We start from the raw sequence: 24,245 nt of genomic DNA on the forward strand, positions 1-24,245 counted from the left end.
GGTGAGAACTGAATTTATGAGTAAACAAAGTACACAGTCAAATGTTGAAACCTTTGTGTGCTGAAATATGTTGCTAATAAATGATATGATTTTTTGAATTGACATTTGAGGTATAACTTTGTGTACTCTATGTGTTTAGAACAAAAACTCATTATTTTGCTGAACAACGTCTCTTCAATTAATCTCAACAACAGACTTAATTTACTCATAAATCCAGAAGCGTTGTTCTAAAAACCCATTAGAAATTCCCACGGGCGCTCCGTGGTGAATTAGCATTCTGGGTCGGCCTACAAATTGACGTCGTGAATTAACAGTTGGGTCATTTTATCTGTGATAATAAAATTATAAACTGATTGCTGTGTTATTTATATTGGTGAAATATGGAAAATATTGGAGCTTAAATAAAATTGCAGTTTGTAACCTCATCTCAAATGTCAGTGTCATTTCAAAAGTTGGCGAGATTGCTATATTGACGTTTAAGTTTGATTAATTTTTGAGACAAGACACAGCTGGAGTACCCGAGAGACGTGTGAAGATCCGACTCGTCAACCTTGATTTGTCACCCAAAACTCAACCAAGCATTAAGAGTTACACATTAACAATAAGTTATACATTTGTGTTCTTGCTTTGTCATCTTGTTTGAAAGACATAAAGACTCCATGTAGGAGACTCTGCATTTGCACATGCAATGAAGGGGGCTTTAAGAGAACTGGTAGGTCAGCTGTTACATTCAAACATTGTACATCATCCAGTTTTTACAAAAATCATTACCTTTTTTTGCAGGCGAGAAGCCCTGTGCTTGTTGCAGCTATTTTTATATCAGGAATCGGAGGGACCTTTCAATACGGCTTCAATATCTCTGTCCTTAACTCGCCATCACTTGTAAGTACCTGCGGTGTTTGGTTATAAAGTGTCTTAAGCTGATTTACTGTTTCTTTTAAGCTGCAAACAGGGGGGCTGGAGGTAATCAGTATTAATCAAATGCATTCCTGCCACTGTCTTAAGATGAGACATCCCCAAAGGATCAAACAATCAATACATATCAGAGCTTATGAGTTGGTGCTAACCTGTGAACTGCTGTGGTTCGATAAAATGAAATGAATGACATAATCAACTGAGACTTGTGCTTACATTGCAAGTTTATTAAAGAGCTGGTGAACAGCACCTGCCAGCAGCGTTATGGACACTCTCTGGAGCCTTGGGAGCTGTCCCTCATCTGGTCCTTCATTGTGTCCATATATTGCGTAGGAGGACTGGCTGGAACCCTGTATGCTGGGCGTCTGGCAGGCATGTATGGAAGGTACTGGAAATGCATTCATATAGCAGACAACCTAATCAGGTCATTGGGTGATGCTGAAGAGTGTTACAGGGAGAGTTCACCCCAAAATATTTTTTTCTGTTTGAATATATTGTAAAACAATTTATTCCTGTGATGCAACGTTGAAGTTTCAGCCTCATTACTCTGATTTGCTGCTCAAGAAACATTTATTATAATCAGTGTTGAAATCAGTACTTTATATTTTTGTGGAAACTATGATCATTTTGATCAAATATTATCAAATTTTTGTATTCATTTCTTAAAATTATTGACACCAGACGTTTGAACAGTAGTGCAACTGGGTTGATTTTCAGATGTTAACATACATAAACATTCCAGTTGCATAAACTTAGCCTCTATATTAAGACAGGGTGTTAAAGGACAAGCCCACTTCCAAAACAAATATTCACATATAATGTACTCACCCCCTTGTCATCCAAGATGTTCATGTCTTTCTTTCTTCAAACGTAAAGAAATTATGTTTTTTGAGGAAAACATTTCAGCATTTTTCTCCATATAATGGACTGATATGGTGCCCCGAGTTTGAACTTCCAAAATGCAGTTTAAATGCGGCTTTAAACGATCCCAAATGCGGTTGTATCCGATCTCAGCCAAGAAAGAACGGTCTTATCTAGCGAAACGATTAGTTATTTTCATTTAAAAAAAATACAATTTAAATACTTACTTTAATTTCAAACGCTCGTCTTGCCTTGCTCTTCCTAAACTCTGTGTATTCTGGCTCAAGACAATCTTTTCAAAATCATCCTACATCGCTGCAGAAGTAATGACCCAGTCAAAGCGAACATGCAAAGAAGATCAAACACCCTCAACAAAAAAGGTAAAACAGCGATATAGGACGATTTTGAAGTTGAGGGAGAACATGAGATGGGAGTTTTTCGACATACACTAACTGTCATGAACCAGAAAAAAAACAGCCCAGGCAGAGTAAGGCTAGACGAGCGTTCGGCATTAAAAAGTATAGAAATTGTATTATTTTATACGAACTAATCATTTCGCTAGATAAGACCCTTCTTTCTCGGCTGGGGTCGTTTACAGCCGCATTTGGGATTGTTTGAAGCCGCATTTAAACTGCATTTTGGAAGTTTAAAATCAGGGCACCATACCAGTCCATTATATGGAGAAAAATGCAGAAATGTTTTCCTCAAAAAACATAATTTCTTTACGACTGAAGAAAGAAAGACATGAACATCTTGGATGACAAGGGGGTGAGTACATTATATTTAAATCTTTGTTTTGGAAGTGGACTTCTCCTTTAAGAACTAGTCTGACCAACTAGCAGTTAGCAAAGGGTTAATCAGTCTTATTCTCTGACTTCAACTTAGACTAATCTACGTTTTTATGTAACTAAATTTAAGAAATTATTACCAGTCTTAAAGAAAAAAATTAGATGACTAACTTTTAAGACTAGTCTAAATCTTTTATGCAAACGGACTGTGCACATTTCTGCATTTTCAGAACCATTTGTGATATTGCACAATTTTATAGTGTGAATTAATAACCAAATGCCAGTAATTCAATGAGCAGAATGGGCTTTTAATTAGGAATAGACTTGAAATGTTGCTAGGGGCAACAAACAGCAATGATATTTTTTCAAACCAGTCTAACCTACATTAATCCTCTCCAGGTTATGCTCTGTTCTTTTCCTGTAACCCATCTGGCACAGCAAAAATATGAAAAATCTGAATGTTCTGGCTTTGTGTAATAATTCTTAAAGGGATAGTTCACCAACAAATGCTAATTATGTCATCACTATCTTACCCTCCTCTTGTCACAAACCTGTATTAAAGGAGAAGTTCACATCTAGAACAAAAATTTACAGATAATGTACTCACCCCCATGTCTTTCTTTCTTCAGTTGTAAAGAAATCGTTTTTTGAGGAAAACATTTCAGGATTCCTCTCCATATAGTGGACTTCTATTGTGCCTGTGAGTTTGAACTTCCAAAATGTAGTTTAAATGCAGCTTCAAAAAGCTCTAAATGATCCCAGCTGAGGAAGAAGGGTCTTATCTAGTGAAACGATCAGTTATTTTGTAAACAAAATGACAGTTTCTGTACTTTTTAATCTCAAACACTCATCTTGTCTAGGTCTGCGCTAACTCCTCCAACTGTAAAATCATCCTACATCGCTGCAGAAGTACCGACTGAGTGTTTACAAAGTGAAAATGCAAAAAAAGATCAAACACCCTTTACAAAAAAAAAAAAAAAGGTAAAACAGCAATGTGGGACCACAAGATGGGAGTTTTTCGACATACCCTAACTGTCATGAACCGGAAAAAACAGAGTTCAGGCAGACGAGACAAGACAAGCGTTTAAGGTTAAGTATATAAATTGTCATTTCTTTTTAGAAAATAACCGATCATTTCGCTAGATAAGACCCTTTTTCCTCGGCTAGGATTGTTTAGAGCCCTTTGAAGCTGCATTTAAACTGCATTAGACGTTCAAAATTGTGGGCACCATATCAGTCCATTATATGGAGAAAAATCCTGAAATGTTTTCCTCAAAAAATATAATTTATTTATGACTGAAGAAAAAAAGACATGAACATCTTGGATGACCAGTGAGTACATGATCTGTAATTCTGTGTATTTTTCTTCATTTAAAAAACAAAAAGATGTTTAGCAGAATGTTGCTGTTGTTTTCCAAGCAATGAAAGAAATGAGATAAAAAAATATTTAAATTGTATTTTTTAATGAACAGTACCGATCGTATCGCTAGATAAGACCCTTCTTCTTCAGCTGGGATAGTTTAAAATTGCATTTAAAGTGCATTTTGGAAGTTCAAACTCGGGGCATCATATTAATCCATTATATGGAAAAAAATCCTGAAAAGTTTTCCTCAAAAAACACAATTTCTTTACGACTGAAAACATTTCAGCATTTTTCTGCATATAATGGACTGATATGGTGCCCCGATTTTGAACTTCCAAAATGCAGTTTAAATGCGGCTTCAAACGATCCCAAATGCGGTTTTAAACGATCCCAACTGAGAAGGAAGGGTCTTATCTAGCAAAATGATCGGTTATTTTCATTTTTTATTCTTAAATGCTCGTCTTGCCTTGCTCTAGTTGAACTCTGTGTATTCTGGCTCAAGACAGTTAGGGTCGAAACTCCGGTCGTATTTTCTCCCTCAACTTCAAAAATCATTTCAAAATCATCCTACATCGCTGCAGAAGTTCTGACCCAGTCTTTGCAACATGAACATGCAAAGAAGATCAAACTGCCTCAAACAAAAAAGGTAAAACAGTGAAATAGGACGATTTTGAAGTTGAGGGAGAACATGAGATGGGAATTTTTCAACATACCCTAACTGTCATGAACCTGAAAAAAATAGTCCAGGCAGAGTACACTGTAAAAAAATAAAAAACACAATTTGTTGAGCTTAAAATAATTTGTTACACTGCTGCCTTAAAATTTTAAGTTCAGTCAACTCAAATAAGTTTATTCAACTTGAAATGTTAAGTTGTACTAAGTAACAACTTAGATATTTGTGTTTGCTAAACTTAACAGATGGGTAAGTAACCCAGCCACCTTAAAATTTTAAGCTGATTCAACTCAAATATCTAAGTTGTCACTTAGTATAATTTAACATTTCAATTTGAATAAACTTTTTTTTGAGTTGACTGAACTTAAAATTTTAAGGCAGCCAGGTTACAAATTATTTTCAGTTGACTCAACAAATTGTTTTTTACAGTGTAAGACAAGACGAGCATTTGACATTAAAAAGTATATAAATTGTTATTATTTTTATGGAAATAACCGATCGTTTTTCTAGACCTTCTTTCTCGGCTGGAATCGTTTATAACCGCATTTGGGATTGTTTGAAGCCGCATTCAAACTACATTTTGGAAGTTCAAAATTGGGGCACCATAGCAGTCCATTATATGGAGAAACTTCTCCTTTAAAGTAAACAGCCCACTGTGAACACCCTTGTAATTCGCTTCAACCTTTTCGAATGGTATGAATAATTATTTTAGGTTCAAGTGCGTGTAAGGAAACAAGCAGAGCACGGCTGTTACTAAACCAAGCAGTGCCGTCTGCTGTTCAAAACTAAGCTCAGAATCGATCTGATTAAGAATCATGATGTGTTTGGAAAATCTCAGAATCGTTGCTGAATCATTTCTCGATTCACGTTGCAACAATTTAAAGTCCATCCCTAGTTTATACAGTGTGTGTTTTTAACTCTCCATAGGAAGACAACTCTGCTTTTAAACAATGTGGTGGCAATCTGTGGAGCTGTCCTGATGTTGTTAAGTAAAACCGCCCTCTCGTTTGAGATGATCATGGTGGCACGTGTGCTATATGGCATCAACGCTGGTGTGTTGGAATATCTGTAAATGAATGTTTTTTGTTTTTAATTCTGTGCTGTTGTTTTTCTAACTACTTAAGTGCTGTCTGTGCAGGTGTGAGTTTGACTGTGCATACCATGTATATATTGGAGTGCGCCCCCAAGAGGCTGCGTGGGATGGTTGGTGTGTCCGTGGCCTCTTTTGTCTCAATGGGGAAGTTTTTTGGGCAGCTGCTTGGGATCAGGTGTGTCATTAACAGCGGATTCATCTTTCTGTAACATTTTGTTCCATTTGCTGTCCATGTGTTAACCAAACTTTTTGAAGTTTTAAACTTTATAGCTTGGGTTCTGAGTGTGATTTGTGTGTCAGTGAGGTTTTAGGCACTGAGGAGCACTGGATCTGGCTGCTGGCCTTCAGCGGGGTAACTGGTCTCCTGCAGCTACTAACGCTGCCCTTTCTCCCTGAGTCCCCGAGGTACCTCCTGCTGGAGAAGGCAGACAAACACGGCTGTGAGACGGGTCAGAACCACAGACACTCGCTTTGACATTTACACATACATTGATATTTCTTGCAAAATTCATCTGAAATCATTTGTTCAAATTGTGGGGCCGCGTCATGGGAATAGGATTCTTAATGCTCTTTTGAAATATAATACTGAAACAGATTTTTTTGTAAGAACATTTCTGTTGAAGATTGTTACATGCATGTTATCAAAATAACATTATCAATGTTAAAACCTGCTAGCAATGTAGCACTGGAAGGATTTCGCAATTGTGACAGCCATTAAAATGTCATACTCCCCGATCAGTGCCTTGACTTTTGAACAAGGAAGCTGATTGAGATGCACAATGTGTGTTAAATAATGCTAACAATGTGTTAAAACATGCTAATCATGCTATAAATGTTATCACATGTTAGCGATGTGTTAAATCATCTTACATGTTAGTAACATGGTAAAACATGCTAGCAATGTGCTTAAACATGCTAGCAGTGTGGTAAATCATGCTTGAAACATGTTAATCATGTTATAAATGTTACCAAATGTTACAACATGTTAGTAACATGGTAAAACATGTTAGTAACATGGTAAAACATGCTAGCAGTGTTAAATCATCTTGCAACATGTTAGTAACATGGTAAAACATGCTAACAGCGTGTTAGAACATGCTAGCAATGTGTTAAATCATGATAGTAATGTTAAATCATGCTATAAATGTTACCACATGTTAGCCATGTGTTAAATCATCTTACATGTTAGTAACATGGTAAAACATGCTAGCAATGTGCTTAAACATGCTAGCAGTGTGGTAAATCATGCTTGAAACATGTTAATCATGTTATAAATGTTACCAAATGTTACAACATGTTAGTAACATGGTAAAACATGCTAACAGTGTGTTAGAACATGCTAGCAATGTGTTAAATCATGATAGTAATGTTAAATCATGCTATAAATGTTACCACATGTTAGCCATGTGTTAAATCATCTTACAACATGTTAGTACCATGATAAAACATACTAACAATGTGGTAAAAGATGCTAACAATGTGTTAAATCATCTTACAACATGTTAGTAACATGGTAAAACATGCTAGCAATGTGTTAAATCATGATTGTAAGGTGTTAAATAATGCTAGAAACATATTAATCATGCTATAAATGTTACTACATGTTAGCAATGTGTTAAATCATGTTACAACATGTTAGTAACATGATAAAACATACTAACAATGTGGTAAAAGATGCTAACAATGTGTTAAATCATCTTACAACATGTTAATAACATGGTAAAACATGCTAGCAATGTGTTAAATCACGATTGTAAGGTGTTAAATAATGCTAGAAACATATTAATCATGCTATAAATGTTACTACATGTTAGCAATGTGTTAAATCATGTTACAACATGTTAGTAACATGATAAAACATACTAACAATGTGGTAAAAGATGCTAACAATGTGTTAAATCATCTTACAACATGTTAATAACATGGTAAAACATGCTAGCAATGTGTTAAATCATGATTGTAAGGTGTTAAATAATGCTAGAAACATATTAATCATGCTATAAATGTTACTACATGTTAGCAATGTGTTAAATCATGTTACAACATGTTAGTAACATGGTAAAACGTTAACAATGTGGTAAAACATACTAACAGTGTGTTACAACATGCTAGCAATGTGTTAAATCATGATAGTAATGTTAATTATGCTATAAATGTTACCACATGTTAGCCATGTGTTAAATCATATTACAACATGATAGTAACATGGTAAAACATGCTAGCAGCATGGTAAATTATCTTACAACATGTTAGAACAAGCTGTGCTAACCAATGTTAACAACATGCTAGCAACATGCTAATCACATTAAAAACATTCTAATGACATGCTAGGACACATTAATTATGTTAGCATCATGATAGTGACATGTTAATCATGTTAACAACATGCTAATTAAGCTAACAATGTGTTAAGACATCAGAACAACATGCTAATAATGATAGCAACATGCTACTAAAAGATGATAACATTTTAAAACATTTTAGCAGCATGTTAAAACAAGCTATGCTAATCATGTCAACAACATGATAATGTCATGCTAATAATGATAACAATGCGTTAAAACATGCTAGCAAGATGCTAATCATGATAGCATGATATATATGAAAATTCTTAAAGAAATTAACATTTTTTTTACCCCAAGAATGTTGTTTTGCATTTTCTATTCATCAAATAATTCTGACATTTATGCATCACAGTTTCCGCAAAAATATAAAGCAGCACAGCTGTTTTCAACATTGATGATAACAAGAAATGTTTCTTGAACAGCAAATCAGAATATTAGAATGATTTCTGAAGGATCATGTGACATTGAAGACTGGAGTAATGATACCGAAAATTCAGCTTTGATCACGGAAATAAATTATATAAAATACATAAAAATTGGGGCTGGTTAAACGATTAATTGTGATTAATCACATACAAAATAAAAGTTTGAGTTTGCCTAATATATGTATGTGTACTGTGTGTAATTATTATGCATATATAAATACAAGCACATGTATATATTTAAAAAATATTTACAAGTACATGTATTTATCATTTTTATAGAATTTATATTATATCTAAATAAAAATGTTTTGTACATAAATAACATATATCTCCTAAATATATACATCAATTTGTGTGTATATATATATATATATATTACACACATATATTAGGAAAAAAAATTTGCATGTGATTAATTGCGATTAATCGTTTGCCAGCACTTATAAAAATAGAGCTATTTTAAACTGTAATAATGTTTTTACTGTATTTGATCTGTAAATAATCCTTTGTGAGCATAAGAGACGTGTTTTAAAAACTCCTACCAACTTCAGACATTTGAATGGTAGTGTACATGAATGCAAATGGTTCTAGCTACTAAAGTAAAAAAAAAAAAAACTTGGTAAATGGTAATTTGTGCAACATTCTTGCCATTGGCTAAAATTTTAAATATGGATTCTGGTGAGTTATTTGATGATGTTCACTGTATCTCAGCTCTGCGCAGGTTGTGGGGAGCTAAAAAGGACCCAGGACCAGAGATGGAGGAGATGTTGGCTGAACATGCCTCCCTAAAGGGCGTGAAGATCCACAGGCTCATGGACCTTTTCCGCGACCACAATGTCCGTTGGCAGCTCCTCACCGTCCTCGTCACTTTCGTCACACTGCAGCTCTGCGGCATCAACGCTGTGAGTCACAAAAAGTCGCAGCGCTGTCTGCACCTGAAAATCCCTGAACCGAGAATGATTACTTTGTCAAAACACACAACCATATGCCACGGTCTGTTTAGGAAATGGGCTTGATGACTTCACATTTCAAGTTAATTTGCTTCCCCCTCCGTTTTTTTTTTTTGATGAAAGCCGAGCCTGAAAGTTTGACATAGATGTAAAAGCCTGAAGTTTGAAACAGTTGTAAAGTTTGAAAAGATAGATAGATAGATAGATGTTTTTAACATGATTAGCATGTTGCTTGCTTGATTAATGCTAGCATGATAAATGTCATGTTACCAGCATGATAAATGTGCTTCTAACATGATTAATTGACAATTGTCATGATGGTAATGTGTTTAACATGTTGTTAGCATAATTAGCCTGTTGCTAGCATGTTGTGGCATGATTTAACACATTGCTAGCTAGGGTTGTGCCGATAGACGATAGTATCGTGTATCAACGATAGTCAGAGATATTTTTTTTCTCTAGCTGCTTTTTTGTAATTTTTTTTTTGAATAACTAAGGAAATGTAAGCATTAGTAACTTGTTTCTATTAAATTGTTATCATGTTAAACATAAATTAAGTCATATTGAAAACATTAGGCTGGTGTTGCTTCACTTTTCGTTAATGAAGCGAAATAGATAATTAAATAAATTGGCACGATAATATTTTGTTTATCGGTGATCTCACAGGCTGACGATAGGACGGTATGAAAATTGAGCATATCACCCAACACTATTGCTAGCATATTTTAGCACATTATTAACATGTTGTTAACATGTAAGCATGATTAGCATTAGAGGTCGACCGATGTATCGGTTTTGCCGTTTAATCGGCACCGATAGTTGATTGGTGGAACTATCTGTTATCGGCAAAAATTCATGCCGATAGTTTTTTCCGGGTTGGGTCCAGAAGCCTTGTAGACCGACGCATCCAGTGTGTGTGATACCGGATAGCTGCGAGTTCTTCTAGACGCGGCGCTGCACTTTTGCCCGTTGGGTGACTAACATATTTTTATATTTTGATTAGATAACCACAAATGCTCTAGAACAGAAGCAGTTAAATTGTGAAAGTACACAATATCCATATGTATGCAATTTCAATACTGTGGCCTTTTAGATATTTAAAGATGGCCATCTTTAGCTTGATTGTTGATGTAATGGTAGCACTTTACAATATGAATCCATTTGTAACATTAAGAGTGTTAATTTCAGCGTTTACTGATATATTTTAAAAATTTAGTTGCTTTTGTTAACATTAATGAACAATAAACTAACTGTAATGATTATTGTAAATGAATAAAAATATTAATATTAATTATATAAAGTATGGTTCAGTAGGCTACTTTTTTTTTTTTAATAGTAGAGCACTATTTATTTTCCGTTCAGTATCCATTTTAAAAAATATCGGTTGATTAATCGGCAACGGCCAGTGTAGTCCAACCAAGTAATCGGTATCAGTGAATTCCAATATTGGTCGACCTCTGATTAGCATGTTGTTAGAATGTTTTAACATGATTAGCATATCGCTATCATGTTGCTAGCATGATGTGAACATGATAAGCATGTAGCACTTCATTTAGAATGTTTTTAACTTGAGCAGCATGTTGCTAGCATTGTGCTAGCATGTCGTTAGAATGTAATTAGTATATTGTTAAATAGTTCAATTATTGTAAACATTATATTGAAAAAATATTGATTAAATTGTTTGAATGATACAATTGAATTGTTATTGCCATTAATATAGCCATTGCTGCTGACACGGCGTTGAAACTAAATACATAAATAAATAAGCTTGTTGCTAGCATGTTGTTAGCTAAATTAGCATGTCGTTAGCATGATTTAACACATTGCTATCATGTTGTAATATATATTTAGCATGATTAGCATGTTGTTATCATGATTAGCATGTTGCTGTAATGCTTTTAACATGATTAGCAGTAGAATGTTTTTAACGTGATTAACATCTTGTTAACATGTTGCTAGCATGATAAATGTGTTGCTAACCTGATGTTAACGTTGCATGACGTTAGAGTGTTTCTAACATGACTGGTTATATAAAATGTTTTGATGGTAATGGTTTAACATGTTGTTAGCATAATTAGCATGTTGCTAGCATGTTTTAGCACATTACTAGCATGTTTTACTATGTTGTTAACATGTAAGCATGATTAGCATGTTGTTAGAATGTTTTAACATGATTAGCATATCGCTATCATGTTGCTAACATGATAAATGTATTGCTAGCATGAAGTTAACATGATAAGCATGTAGCACTTCATTTAGAATGTTTTTAACATTAGCAGCATGTTGCTAGCATTATGCTAGCATGTCGTTAGAATGTATTGTTAAATAGTTCAATTATTGTAAACATTATATTGAAAGGATATTGTGTGAATGATACAATTGAATTGTTATTGCCATGAATATCGCCATTGTTGCTGACATGGCGTTAAATCATAAATAAATAAATAGGCTTGTTGCTAGCATGTTGTTAGCATTTCGTTAACATGATTTAACATATTGCTATCATGTTAAATTATTATAAACATTATATAGAAAGAATCTTGGTTGAATTGTTTATTGATTTAACACATTGCTAGCATATTGCAATGTGATTTAACACATTGGTAACGTGATTTAACACAGTATTAGTATGTTTTATCATGTTATTAGCATGTTGTAGCATGATTTAACCCATTGCTAGCATGTTGTAGCATAGATAGATAGGTAGATAGATAGAAACTTTAAGTAGAATGGAAGATTAAATGCATTTAAATGGCTTAGAATTTTAAATATTTTAATTTGAATTTAAATTTTGACAGTTTGAATAGTTTTAACTAATTTGAAAATTCTGTCAATGTAAGTCCATGGAATTTTTATCTATATTTTTAATCTTTCTTTTTATGAAAGCCGTAAGTCCAATCATTATTGTTCATATGGCCTGTGAATGATGTCTTGGCAGGTCTATCTCTATTCGTTTGATGTGTTTCAAGCTGCCGGTATTGCCAAGGAGAACCTGCGCTATGCCGCCCTGGGGACGGGTCTGTGTGAAGTCTCCACCTCCATTGGCTGTGTGAGCCGCTCTTTACCACCCAAATTTTTCATCTAAGCTCAAAACATGATGTGACCTGGTTTAAAAGAACCTTCTGTCTGTGTTTGTGTGGTTGTTTACTGTGTTATTTTTATCCAGGTGCTGATCATTGAGAGCACAGGGAAGAGAGTGCTTCTCCTTAGGGGTTACCTGTGTATGGCCGCCTCGCTGGCCCTGCTCACACTTACACTTTACCTTCAGGTCTGCTTATTTTTTATTAAAGTTTCATTGTTTAATTACGTCATATTGGTGTATGTGGCTAAAAATTTAGTTATTAACAAGAAGTGCTGATTGTGACTTGATTTAAATTGCAGGTGCAGGATAATTCAAAAAATTACATTTAGTCAGCATTTACCTAATCTTATTCCAAACCCATATGATCTATCAACACACTTTTTTGCAGAATATTATATAAGTGCTGTTTTCATATAATTTCAGAGATTATGTAGTCATATGATAGTTTTGTGTGAAAAACAGACAAAAATTAAGTCATTATTCACTGAATGTTTACTGCAGATCTTTTTATATAATGAAAGTGAATAGGGACTGGAGCTGTCAAGCTTCAAAAATGACAAAATGTGTCATAAAAGTACAGTAAAAGTAATTTATATGAATCACATGCTTTATTCCACATCTTCTGTAGTCATGTGATAGTTTTGTGTGAGAAACAGACTGATATTTAGGTATATAATTAAGTTATATAATGAAAGTGAATGGAGACTGGAGATGTTGAGCATCAGAAACAACAAAATTCATTGTAGTAGTAGATTAAAACTACGTCATATAAATGCTTTATTACATGTTCATTGCAATCATATGATAGTGTGAGAAACAGACAAAATTTAAGTCATTATTTACTGCAAGTTTACTGCAACTCTTTTTTTATATATTGAAAGCAAATGGGGACTGAAGCTATCAAGTTTCAAAAATACAAAGAAAACATCATAAAAGTATAGTAAAAGGAATTTATATGAATCACATGCTTTATTCCACATCTTTTGCAGCCGTACAATAGTTTTGTGTGAGAAAGACACTGATATTTTTTTTGTTTATTAATAAAAGTGAATGGGGACTGGAGATGTTGAGCAGATATGACCAAAAAAAAATGCATCATAGTAGTAGAGTAAAACTAGTTTATATGAATCCCGTGCTTTATTCCATGTCCTCTGCAGTCATATGATAATTTTGTGTGAGAAACAGACCAAATTTAAGTCATTACTGACAGGACGTCCACTGCTCTTTTTTGAAAATGAAAGTGAATGGGGACTGGGGCTGTCAAGCTTCAAAAATTACAAAATGCATCATAAAAGTACAGTAATAGTAGTTTATATGATGCTTTATTCCACATCTTTTGCAGTCATATGATAGTTTTGTGTGAAAAACACTGATATCTTTTTATAATAATGAAAATGAATGTGGACTGGAGCTATCAAGTTTCAAAAATACAAAAAGAAAACATCATAAAAGTGTAGCAAAAGTAGTATATATGAAGCATGTGCTTTTTTTCACATCTTCTGTGGTCATATGATAGTTTTTTGTGAGAAACACACTGATATGTAAGTCATTATTTGCAGAAAATCTTTTCCACAGCTTTGAAGTCTCATGCACTTATTATATAATGAAAGTGAATGGGGAGTGGAGATGTTGAGCTTCAGAAACAACCAAAAAATGCATCATAGTAGTAGAGTAAAACTAGTTTATATGAATCATGTGCTCTATTCCATGTCCTCTGCAGTCATATGATAGTTTTGTGTGAGAAACAGACCAAATTTAAGTCATTACTGACAGGACGTCCACTGTAGCTCTTTTTTTTTTAATTAAAGTGAATGGGGACTGGACCTGTCAAGCTTCAAAAATGACAAAATGCAACATAAAAGTACAGTAGAAGTATTTTGTATCGATCACATGCATTTTTCCATATCTGTGTTCATATGATAGTTTTGTGTGAGAAACAGACTGATATTTACTTCATTATTCGCAGAAAATCTTCACAACGGCTTTGAAGACTCATGTGCTGATTATATAATGAAAGTGAATGGAGACTGGAGATGTTGAGCTTCAGAAATGACAAAAATGGATCATAGTAGTAGAGTAAAACTAGTTTATATGAATCATGTGTTTTATTCCATGTCCTCTGATGTTATAGTTTTGTGTGAGAAACAGACTAAATTTAAGTCATTATTGACAGGAAGTTCACCGTAGCTCTTTTTTAATAATGAAACTGAATGGGGACTGGAGATGTTGAGCTTCAGAAATGACAAAAGTGCGTCGTAGTAGAGTAAAACTAGTTTATATGAATCTTGTGCTTTTATTAAATGTTCTGTGCAGTCATATGATTGTTTAGTGTGAGAAACAGACAAAATTTAAGTCATTATTCACTGCGTGTTCATTGCAGCTCTTTTTATAATAATGAAAGTGAATGTGGACTGGAGATAACAAGTTTCAAAAATACAAAAACATCATACAAGTGTAGTAAAAGTAGTTTATATGAAGCACATGCTTTATTTCACATCTTCTGTGATCATATGATAGTTTTGTATGAAAAACAGACTGATATTTAGATATATAATGAAATTATATAATGAAAGTGAATGGGGACTGGGGATGTTGAGCGTCAGAAATTACAAAAATTCATTGTAGTAGTAGATTAAAACTAGTTTATATGAATCCTGTTCTCTATTCCATGTCCTCTGCAGTCATATGATAGTTTTGTGTGAGAAACAGACCAAATTTAAGTCATTATTGACAGGACGTCCACTGTAGCTCTTTTTTTTTTTTTTTTGAATGAAAGTGAATGGGGACTGGAGCTGTCAAGCTTCAAAAATACAAAAACATCATAAAAGTGTAGTAAAAGTAGTTTATATGAATCACATGCTTTATTCCACACCTTTTGCAGTCATATGATAGTTTTTGGTGAGAAACACACTGATATTTAAGTAATTATTTGCAAAAAATCTCATGCGCTTGTTATATAATGGAAGTGAATGGGGACTGGAGATGTTGGGCTTCAGAAATGACAAAAATGCATCATAGTAGTAGAGAAAACTAGTTTATATGAATCAAGTGCTTTATTCTATGTCCTCTGCAGTCATATAATATCTTTGTGTGAGAAACAGGCTAAATTTTAAGCCATTATTCACTGCAGCTCTTTTTATATAATAAAAGTAAATGGGGACTGGAGCTAATAAGCTTAAAAAATACAGAAAAAAACTTTGTAAAATTAGTTTATATGAATCGTGTGCTTTAATTTGCATCTGTGACTTATATGATAGTAATGTGTGAGAAACAGATGAAAATATAATACGTTATTCATAGAAAACCTTTGCCACCGATTTCAAATCTCATTCACACTTCTGCATATTTCTGCATGTTTCCACAAAAAATGTCATAAGAGTTTTAAACAACATTGTAAGAAATTAAACTGATTAAAGACTAACTGATATTATTTTTGTGACTAACAAGCCACTGTTTATAACTACATAAACTATTCCTGAGATTTCATTTGTCTGGCTGTTGTAGAACTTTGTATCCTGGATGCCATATTGCAGCATGGTCCTTATTTTCACCTACATCATCTTCTTTTCTAGCGGGCCAGGTACATCCACACATTTTACTCCTGCAGTAAGACATTCAGATGCTTTTTTGTGGCCTTATTATCTTAACAGTACTCTTGTGAATTCTCTCTTCCACAGCCGGAGTGACAGCACCACTTCCTGGTGAGATTTTCACACAGTCCTATAAACCACCGGCGTTCATGGTAGCCTGCATCCTCAATTGGACAGGACTCTTCCTTGTGGGCATGTTGTTTCCTCTCATAGTGGTGAGCCTTTATAATTTAATGACTTATGACCCGTTTCTTTGCTGAAAAATGAAAGGTACAGAAACATTTTACACATAGAGAAACAGTATGTTTGAAAAATGTTTAAAAGATATACACACACGAGATTAAGTTCTAGTTCATATTAGTAACATAATAAATACCACTGTATTTTACATGGAGCTAGGGGTGTGCAATATATATAAAATATATATATATATATATATACACTGACCAAATTTATAAACGCAACACTTTTGTTTTTGCCCCCATTTTTCAGGAGATGAACTCAAACATCTAAGACTTTTTCTATGTACACAAAAGGCCTATTTCTCTCAAATATTGTTCACAAATCTGTCTAAATCTGTGTTCGTGAGCACTTCTCCTTTGCACGAGATGTTCCATCCACCTCACAGGTGTGGCATATCAAGATGCTGATTAGACAGCCACAGTAAAAGGCCACTCTAAAATGTGCAGTTTTATCACACAACACAATGCCACAGATGTTGCAAGAGAGGGCAGATGGCAGACAGCGTGTATGGCATTGTGTGGGTGAGCGGTTTGCTGATGTCAACGTTGTGAATCGAGTGGCCCATGGTGGCAGTGGGGTTATGGTATGGGCAGGAGTGTGTTATGGACAATGAACACAGGTGCATTTTATTGATGGCATTTGAATGCACAGAGTTACTGTGATGAGATCCTGAGGCCCATTGTTGTTGCATTCATCCACGACCATCACCTCATGTTGCAGCATGATAATGCACGGCCCCATGTTGCAAGGATCTGTACACAACTCCTGGAAGCTGAAAACATCCCAGTTCTTGCATGGCCAGCATACTCACCGGACATGTCACCCATTGAGCATGTTTGGGATGCTCTGGATCGGCGTATACGACAGCGTGTTCCAGTTCCTGCCAATATCCAGCAACTTCACACAGCCATTGAAGAGGAGTGGACCTACATTCCACAGCCACAATCAACAACCTGATCAACTCTATGCGAAGGAGATGTGTTGCCCTGCATGAGGCAAATGGTGGTCACACCAGATACTGACTGATTTTCGGACCCCCCCAATACAGTAAAACTGTACATTTTAGAGTCGCCTTTCATTGTGGCCAGCCTAAGGCACACCTGTGCAATAATCATGCTGTCTAATCAGCATCTTGATATGCCACACCTGTGAGGTGGATGGATTATCTCGGCAAAGGAGAAGTGCTCACTAACACAGATTTAGACAGATTTGTGAACAATATTTGAGAGAAATAGGCCTTTTGTGTACATAGAAAAAGTCTTAGATCTTTGAGTTCAGCTCATGAAAAATGAGGGCAAAAACAAAACTGTTAACAATATTTTGCTTAGTGTGTTTTTAAGCTGGGACCTTTGCTGGATAAGTACCTAGGTGAAAACATGCACTTCCATAATGTACATAAAGTGCTCTATTTTCACACATTAATTTGTATTTAATATACTAAATGTTATGCTAGATAATCTTAAGAACGTCTAAGTGTATTTAAATGTGCTATTTTGGGGCACCATGAATATAAACTAAAATGTGCTTTAAAAGGGGTCATGGACTGCCTTTTTTTATTATTATTTTGTACTGTTCTCTGAGGTCCCCTTATAGTTTAAGATTGTTTACATTAAACACATCATAATTTAGAAGTAATAGGCTATTTTCTGTCCTGTTTTGACCCCCACATCAGAACACTCTGTTTGAATAAAAATTCATCCACTCTTTCCTAACGTTGGGATCAGAAGGAAGGCAATGCAAAGACTGCTTTTTCACAACTTTGTTTGGTTTCTGCATAGACGCGCATTTGGCGCTTGTTATTTACACTACATGCGTGCATCGGTGAGTGGAGCTAAACAGGCAGTGATGTAGAAGCAGGTGTTGATCTTCTTCTGCGGAGGTGGAGTTTAGCAACACTATTACATCATAGAGTGGCACATTCCACAACCTGTTGTTTTGGCAGATTGGCTTTAATAAAAGCTGTATTTAGACTAATGACAAAGTTTTGAGTTCTGAAACTTGCAGACAATGTTCCCTCTAATTTTTATTTCGGCAACCTGAGCAAAAACATTCTTTATACCAGACTTGTACAGCACTCAAAAAGTGTGTAACTTTTAATTTTAATGTACTATTTTTATATATTTTTTTTTTATTTGACCCTTGATGATGTGCATTTTTTGTTATCTGAGAAAACATTTTTTTTTTTACAGCATAATACACTGCCATTCAAAAGTTTGGGATCAGAAAAGTTTCTTATGCTCATCAAGGCTGTATCTATTTGATAAAAATACTTAATATTATTTCAAAAAATAATATTGTGAAATATTATTGCAATTTAAAACATTTTTTCTATTTTAATATACTTTAAAATATAATTTATTCCTGTGTCACATGATCCTTCAGAAATCTAATTCTAGTTCTGATTTATTAATAAATGTTGGAAACAGTTTTGCTGCTTAATATTTGTTTTAAAAAGTTAAAAGTGTTTATTCAAAATTGAAATTTTGTGTTATAATGTACACTATTATTCAAAAGTTTAGGATCAGTATTTTTTTTTTCTTTTCTTTTTTTAAGAAATTAATTGTATCCATCAAGGATGTGTTAAATGGATTAAAAGGTATTATTAAAAACTTATTCTTCAAAGAATCAAAGAAAAATGTATCACAGATTCCAAAAAAAAAAAGCAGCACAACACAATAATAAATCCGCATATTAGAATGGTTTCTGAGATCATTTGACACTTAAAGACTGGAGTAATGATGCTGAAAATCCTGCTTCGCTTCACAGGACAAAATTATATTTTTAAGTATATTAAAACAGAAAGCCAATATTGGAAATTGCAATAATATTTCACAATATTACTGTTTTGTTCTGTATTTTTGATCAAATAAACACAGCCTTAATGAACATAAGAGAATCCATTAAAAAAAGTTAATAATATAGGCCTAACATAATATAATATCAAGACAAACTGAAGCAGTTTAACTGATAGAATAGAACTGAAAACAAACCGAAGAATTTAAACTGAGATCTGTTAAATATTTTTTAAAAACGTGAGCATGTGAATCCTTATATAGCTATCTAAACATCCCTATGAAGTACAGTTTGCATAATACTCCTGTGTGTGAATGTAAATGTCTCTGAGTTTTGTTACCATTCTGTGCCCATCATCCGCTATTTCCTAAGCCACTGTTCTTTAATATATGATGACGGTTTATTTCATATGTCATTGCGTTTGCGTTGGCTCTCGTGTTGAGCTATTTAGTTAGCAACCATTTACATATTAGATTTCCACAGCGAGTCATTTGGGGCACATCATTCTCTTTCTATGAAACATGTAAACTGCATTCACCCTTCCTCTTTAGCTGGGATAGTTTACAACCACATTAGGGATCGTTTGGAGCCGCATTTAAACTGTATTTTGGAAGTTCAAACTCTGGGCACCATATCAGTCTATTATATGGAGAAAATCATGAAATGTTTTCCTCAAAAAACATAATTTCTTTATGACTGAAGAAAGAAAGACATGAACATCTTGACAAGGGGGTGAGAACATTATCTGTAAATTTTTGTTCGGAAAGTGGACTTCTCCTTTAAGTAAATTCTGGAAGTGCACTATGACACTTAAATTGCCAGTAAGTGGTGGTAAGTCCCTTAATGGGTGACTCATTGAATCCCTCATTCAAATGATTCATTTGAATTGGCTGGCACTGCAAAAACTTTGTTTGGAGCTATCCCCATTGGCAAAAAACGCCCCAAAAACCAAAACAACAACAGACAATATTGTGTCTAAAATATAACTCACTTAATATTAATTTTAAACTGTTGTATAAAATGATCACATTTACACGCTAATATTTTGAAAAACGACACTCTTGCTTGAATGATATTATTTAACCATTTCATATATTATAAATATAAAAAATAAAAGCTCATGCAGCCAGGGCTTAAATTGGCGCATTAACATTAACGCTTCATTAATGCCAGACAAGTAACTTGATTAAAACATCAATAGCTAAAAATAACTGGGCAAGCACCAAAACGCAAGTATTATTCTGATTTTATTACATTTAGAGTAAGTGGCAAATAGTGTATATACAGTAGCTACTGTATATAATGCATGATGTAACTGACGGTATAAGGTTGCACTGCTGAGGCGATTAAGGCTTACACAGCCTCTCCAGGAGAAATCAAAACATGCAACACAAAGAAACTCAGCATGCTGAGGTAAAAATTAAAAATGGAAAGTTTTTATGTTTAAAATACAGTTAGTTAGGCAACATCACACAACATTTTTACCATCACAACTGTTCAATACTTCAATAAACAGGTCAATAAGCAAGTACAATAATAATAGGTCACTTATATTTTAGCCGCAGTATTTCAGCAGTGAAAATAATTTCAAAGAAAGACAGCAGAACCACAGTGCATCTTAAAGCAACCAGACGATTCATTGTTGAATGATTCAGTGTTTTGAATGAATCAGTTGAGTCAGCGTTTCATTAGCCCATGCATAAACGTCTGATGAATCAGCCTTTCGAATGAACAACTCAATGACTCCCTCATTAGATGCTCTGTCACCTACTGGCGTTTTAATTTCATTTATAAGTATCATTTCCCACCATCATTTTTTAATTTATATATTCAGAAAATATTTAAAATAGTCTCATAACATTATTTAATGCAGTTGTATTTTTTCAGTGTAAATGATTTAATTTGATAATGTATAGATAGGAACAATCATATTATTGTAATTGAATTTATAGATCAAATGTAAGAATTTTAAATAGTATTAATGAGCTCAGGGGTAAAAACCTTAGATTTATATATAAACAATAAAAATAAAATACATACACATATATAGTGCAAAGCATAAATGAGTACACCCCCTCTAAAACTTAAATTCAGCAATTACTTTTTACCTAAAAGACATCTTAGGATTTGTATATATATATATATATATATATATATATAAGCCTGACACCATATTTTCTTGCTTTCATAACTTGAATTATAGGGGCATTTAAAATAAATTCTGATAGGCTTCTTAACACAAGTGAATGCTTTTGACCTCTCAAGACATGTTTTTGTTTGTTTTTTCAAAGTGAGTGACATACATGATAATGTCAGTTTTCTTATCATTAAAACAACAATAAATATCGCACACCTCACTTAATAAATTAATCATTGTTTAAAATTAACCCCGGAGACTTGTATGGCTTAATGTAATGTAAATTATGTCTCTTACTGAAATATATACATGTAGTAGAAAACCCATAAAATATCTACATTATTTAAAGGGGTCATCAGATGCAAAGTTCACTTTTACATGTTTGAACATTAATGTGTGTTGGCAGTGTATGCACAAATCTACCCTATAATGATAAAAATCCATGCAGTGGTGTTTAATTAATCTGTAAAAATAATATCCCCTTTTTCAAATCGAGCCATTCTCAGATGCCTGTCGGTGTGGCTCCCACAATAGTTGATTGACATGAGCGTCTTACCTCAGATCAGCTGTAACAGTCCGACCTCCATTGTTTTGATGCCAGAGCAGGGATGTAAATTAGACAAGAATATCTCCGATTTTGAGCAACTGAGGTGTTGTGTTGCTGGATGTAATAATGAACATAGTGGTTGTCATTTACTCCTGACATCTGAGCCACTGAAGATGCAATGGATGACTTTGTGAATGGAATGCGCCTCCCGATCTAAATATATCTGTCTATGTTTGCGCAAATCATTCATGATTCATCTTCACTTACAGCAGAATTGAGTATAAGGGGTTTTTTTTTTATGAATCTTTGCGATCGCCTTTCCTAATAACATGCTAGTTAGCAAGTTTAGCAGCTAAACGTGGCTAAATGCGGCTAAAGTAAACAGGCTCGTCACTCCACAAAGAGAAGAGAGGGGCGGGATGAGCAGAGCTCATTAACATTTGAAGAAACCTCGACCAGAACAGGATGACTTTTGCAGAGCTGATTTTGGGAAGGTAAAAAGGTGTTATTTACATTAATGGGCATCTGATGACCCCTTTAAAAAAAATAAACACATTTTATACTATGGGGGGGGTGCCATTATTTTCATAATGTAAAATGGCTGCACTCGGTGAGCTACTAGCGCTACCTGTTGCTATTTTTACCGTAACACAACTTGGAATACACAATAAAATACTATTACAATGACCACAGCTACTGAAAGAGGCATAGGCTTAAAGCAAATGGCGTACCATCTATTTTCCCCACAAGGAGTTTAAACGCCCCAGATATCAAGTGAAATCCATGCTGAGAAACTTCTTCAGTGGCTGCGGCGTCATGACAATGCTGCGTCGACATGTTTACATCCTGCCAGGATGGCATCTAGCGTTTCTTGTCTCTGCCATTTGTTGGCTATTTTAGTAGCTGTGGTCTACTAATAGCCTCAAAGGCATCAGGGCTAAAGTAGAGAGAATAAAGGGGATCTTTAGAAAGTTTTATTCATCCACAGGCATTTTCCCATTATTTTCTCTTCTTCTTATCACTAGGAAAAGCAGTGAAGACTTACATCACTTCTCTTGTTGACTGAAAATTATGACCAAAAGCCGCACAATATGGCATCATATCAGTATTTTATTTTCCAAGGTGTGTTGTGGTAAAAACAGCAACAGGTAGCACCAAGTCCAAAAATATGTATAAAACAATGTGGATTTTTCAAATAACGTAAATCTTTCATGGGTTTTCTACTACATATTTCAGTAAAAGATGTCATTTGTTATATTAAGCTATGCAAGTCTTAATACCTGGGGTTCTCTTTAATGTAAATTAAAATGGAATCTGTAGCTGAAAACTTGTGCTTTTGCATACATCCACACCACTAGGGGTCAGTATACATATTAGCTGACATAAAATGAGAACGCATTATCAAATTGTTAATCTTTGCTATTGTATTTTTCCATTGCAGAAGCATTTGGATTATTTCTGCTTCCTCATCTTTTTTGTGTTCTGCTTCTTCTCTGGTGTTTTCGTGTGGTTCCACGTGCCTGAGACAAAGAATAAAACAGTTCTGGAGATCACAGAGGCCTTTAAGAAAATGCACCTGAAACGCAGACACTCACAACAGTCCAAACTGAGCTCAGTACAAATAAATAACATCCAGACCACCATATCTACCAAGCTTTAGCGCAAATCAGAAGCTGACCAATAAAAAGTCATTTTACACCCAGTGTTCGTTGATGGCTGATGACTGTGTGGTTTGTTTGGCTATTCTGTTGGTGGCATCAGGCGTGTTAAACTGTAAGCCACATCCCATTTGTAAACTCAAAATCCAATTTCAATTAGAGGCGAACTGAATGTTGAATCAATATATTTGTACTTTGTCACGCCAAGGGACACCAATTCAGGTTTGGCCTGATACAGCTGCTGTGGTGCAATGCCTTTATTGACACTGTTCCTTAAAAGACTCTGTAGAGTGATTAGTAAGGCTTGAGTATCTATTGAATCCTCAGAGGTGTGTTGACCTTTTACCACACCTTAAAGTTATCAAAATAAATATTGGACTCCACCTCCAATTGGACTCTGATTATGTAATGTGGCATCTCTCATCAATCATATTTATGAGGCCCATTGAAATTCCTCAGAAAATTGCCTTAGTGTTTATACCAAGTGGCTGTGTTATTCTTTAATTAAATGTTTTAAAGATGCTTTCAAATGTTTTTTTCTTGTGGTTTTATTTGGATTGTTTATTCTCAGAACATCACATTAATTACTCAAAAACTAACACCCATAAAAACACTTAACAAATAAAGCAAACAAATAAATAAATATTTTGAAAAATTTTATACCCAGATGTTTGTGGTTACCATTGACTTCCATTGTCTGGACAAAAACAATTAAATTAAATGAAAATTAAAAAATAAACTGAAATAAAATAAGTTCAAGCACTAAAATGACTAAAACTGAT

At 34.3% G+C, this 24,245-nt stretch overlaps 1 protein-coding gene across 1 annotated transcript; it reads left to right on the forward strand.

The window, feature by feature from the left end:
* The first annotated feature begins 634 nt into the window (after positions 1–634).
* Positions 635–23,974, forward strand: slc2a11l (solute carrier family 2 member 11, like). The gene is made up of 12 exons (XM_051121911.1): positions 635–712; positions 784–882; positions 1,140–1,300; positions 5,528–5,652; positions 5,739–5,868; positions 5,994–6,142; positions 9,175–9,365; positions 12,352–12,462; positions 12,580–12,681; positions 16,000–16,075; positions 16,173–16,300; positions 23,247–23,974. Exons 1-12 carry the CDS (start codon positions 689–691, stop codon positions 23,463–23,465), a joined length of 1,515 nt encoding a protein of 504 aa, XP_050977868.1. The 5' UTR covers positions 635–688; the 3' UTR covers positions 23,466–23,974.
* The last annotated feature ends 271 nt before the right edge of the window (positions 23,975–24,245 follow it).

Source organism: Labeo rohita, chromosome 10 (assembly GCF_022985175.1).
Source record: "Labeo rohita strain BAU-BD-2019 chromosome 10, IGBB_LRoh.1.0, whole genome shotgun sequence".
In the NCBI taxonomy this organism is placed as follows: domain Eukaryota; kingdom Metazoa; phylum Chordata; class Actinopteri; order Cypriniformes; family Cyprinidae; genus Labeo; species Labeo rohita.